The sequence below is a fragment of the Pygocentrus nattereri genome, chromosome 18 (genome assembly GCF_015220715.1).
Source record: "Pygocentrus nattereri isolate fPygNat1 chromosome 18, fPygNat1.pri, whole genome shotgun sequence".
In the NCBI taxonomy this organism is placed as follows: domain Eukaryota; kingdom Metazoa; phylum Chordata; class Actinopteri; order Characiformes; family Serrasalmidae; genus Pygocentrus; species Pygocentrus nattereri.
In genome coordinates, this window is record NC_051228.1 from 5,223,055 (window position 1) to 5,226,216 (window position 3,162).

The 3,162-nt window shown below is 46.4% G+C and overlaps 1 protein-coding gene across 2 annotated transcripts in view; it reads right to left on the bottom strand.

Annotated features, from left to right (window-relative positions):
- LOC108433260 (CXADR-like membrane protein) overlaps positions 1–2,953 on the bottom strand; it is a 100,581-nt gene extending 97,628 nt beyond the window's left edge. For both annotated transcript variants that reach the window (XM_017707706.2, XM_037547525.1), the window contains exon 1: positions 2,602–2,953. In XM_017707706.2, the coding sequence (XP_017563195.1) occupies positions 2,602–2,662 (61 nt within the window). In that variant the 5' untranslated portion in view covers positions 2,663–2,953. The remainder of the gene's footprint in view (positions 1–2,601) is intronic.
- Between the last annotated feature and the right edge of the window lie 209 nt (positions 2,954–3,162).

Genomic DNA, 3,162 nt, shown 5'->3' on the forward strand with positions numbered 1-3,162 from the left:
AAAGGGGGTCCAACCTTTTACTAGCATGGTGTACCTAATAAAGTGGCCGGTGAGTGTATAATATATACACTATTTGCCTTTCAGCTTCTGGGTGGCTCACAGTTTCGAACTGGTTTACAGTGCTATCCAACGTCTCTGACAGCTCGAATCATCAGAAAAGAGCAGACACATGTCTGGATCAGACACTCAGTGACATTCTCTAGCACTGTGGCAATCTGGTGCAGAATTTTAAGAACCTCAGCTTCAAAGACTGGCAGTGAAAGCTCACACCACGCACCATTCATCCAAGACATCTGCTCCGATGAGCATCTCGGAGCGTGCGTCTAGTGGGCCGAGACTTCTAAGGTTTGCCGTAATGAAAAAATAGAAAACAGGCTAATTATTTCATTAAATATACACTGAAGATAAACTCAGTCAAACAAGCCGTCCTGTAATTAGAGCTAAAAAAGGCAGTCCGGGCTACTCAAGCGAAGCCCCCCTAGTTTTCCGCCCACTTGTTTTGCTTTGTTTATACGGCCGTGGGGGTGGATGATTGCCACGAGGAGCGTGTGCTGTCCAGCCTGCACGGCCTGTCTAGCAAACAGCTTTAATGCAACTAATGAAAATGCTCTCCCCAGCATGGGATAGGCAAGTTGACCTGTCCAGGCGGGAATATGTTTTGGTAGCAACTGTTGCTAGGTAGGACAAGCTTAACTGAGCCTTTCAACTAATAAGAAACTAGTGTTTGTTTAGCGCTCCTACAATGGAAATCTCGATTTATTTACGTATTCGCTTGCCTGTTAATTCGATCCAAGTACTTTATACTGAGTATCGGCCGATGCGAATATCTGTGTTGATATAGAGAATGCCGCCATGCAGCCGACGTCTCTGCAATAGTTTCGTTTTTCGCCCACTCGCGAGTGACAAATGCGGCAGGAAAAAAAGCTTCGTCTCCAGCTCATCTTCTGAAAACTTGCTTGTGTTGTGTCGTATTGTTGTTTTGAAACTAGCATGTCAGCTTGTGGCTAGCGTGTTAGCCCTGGGCTGACATGAGCTTGTGGGGAGAGCGTAAGACCAGGACACTGTAAAAGCAAGACTTCTGTTTAAAATGTGTTTTTTGTCATTTTTAAGGCTTTAATCATCTGAAAACGGCATCATTGAAATGAATGTTCACCACTGAAATTTGTGTAAAATTACGAAAAATAACCATTTCCGTTATTTTTTTTTATGACAGTAGCAAAAAAATGAAACAAAAGTTTGGAACCGGTTTAAAACAGCCGATACCTGATCCATCAAAATAAGCCTGGATCAGCTCCGATTCTGATCTCATATCATTCAAATGAATAATACTACAAATTTATGAATCTCTTATACTGCGAAACACACGTCCAGAACACGCAGGGGTCGGTAAAGAGCTGAGCAGGTCAGCCAAATGTCCAGGTGGTGGACTTTCACATAGGCAGAACAATTCCGAGTGCTCCAGGGTGTGAGCTGTGGACGACTGAATGTTTTCCAGCCTTTACTCCAATCAGATGCAGTTATTGGTTTAGTCCTAATGGATCCTGGTCCCTGTTGAAATTCCCCAGGCTGCTGACTCTGGGCAACTCCGGCAGATCATGTTTCAGCGCTGAAGGCTCTTATTGGTCGCTAAGACTCAATACTTTACTGTAAGACGGGGTCTGAACCACTAAATCACTGAAGCACACAATGGAGGGCATTTTTAACACTATATTAGATACAATTAAAAACAGAAACTCCAGGCACATCAAAAGTGCATCTGAGCTGGTGGACGAGGAGCCGTGTGCATCTGCAGCACCTCAGTGATAAAAACGAGCTCAGCTAACTCACAAACGAAGCTCTTACACTGACATCAGACATTACAGAGAGATTAACACCAACGGGATGTAGAAACAGCAGCACACACGACCTGAGACGAGTGACACAGTGATAAATCACTCAGCTGGACAACCGCTGACCAACACTACTCAACTCCGGCCAGAGGAGTGGATAGATAGATAGATAGATAGATAGATAGATAGATAGATAGATAGATAGATAGATAGATAGATAGATAGATAGAAAGAAAGAAATAAAGAAAGGAGGAAGGAATGAAGGATGGAAAGAAAGAAAGAAAGAAAGAAAGAAAGAAAGAAAGAAAGAAAGAAAGAAAGAAAGAAAGAAGGAATGAAGGATGTATAGAAAGAAAGAAAGAAAGAAAGAAAGAAAGAAAGAAAGGAATGAAGGATGTATAGAAAGAAAGAAAGAAAGAAAGAAAGAAAGAAAGAAAGAAAGAAAGAAAGAAAGAAAGAAAGATGTAAAGAAAGAAAGAAAGGAGGAAGGCATGCTCTCTTTTTGGAATAACATTCAAACCCAATAAAGTGATACTGTAATAAAGTGAGCGCAGCTTTTCCCAGATTATTCCAGCTCATCAGAATTCCTGAACGACACGCTCGTGCCCGGAATTCCGTGCATTAGATCAATCACACTCTGCCATCTCCAGCTCGCGCTGTCTCACACCAGCTTGTCTCCACTGTAAACTCAGCTGCCGCCGCTAACTGGACCCTGAGACCACCGCGAGACCCCCCCCCCTCACCTCCCCTCGCGCTGTGGACAGAAACTCACCTAGCAGCAGAGGGGCGAAGGTGGCAGACATCGCGCGCGCTGCGTGGAGCGGCGATCCCATCGAACTCGACTGGCGGCGCCTCGGCAGCAGCTCCACTCATTGAAAACTGAGTCTCAGTCCCGCAGAGTCGGAGCGCGGAGCGCGGCGTGCGTCCAGCACGGCTCCATCATTCACTGACCCGTCCAGAACACCGCGTTAAACTTCCCCTCCACTTCGCCAGGGATGCGGGATCCAGCCTCCAGCCTGATCTACCCGCTAACGAACACACTCACACACACACACGCGCGCGCGCACACAGCCGGCGTGCTGGAGGTGTGTGTAGAGGAGTGGGGACCTCTGCAGTTTTGCAGGCGCACACTTTCTTCACTCAGCGTAGGACCTGATTGGTCAGCCTAAACCAAAAACGGGTGGGCTTTGGATTTTTTTCCCACATCTTTTACGACAAACCCCGCCTCCCGCGCTGGGCTTGTGCTGGTAGCGTCCGCGTCAGCCTGAGCTCGGATTGGCCAATAGTTACTACTCAGTCCGCCCAACGTGCAATTAACCCGTCCCAGGGAACC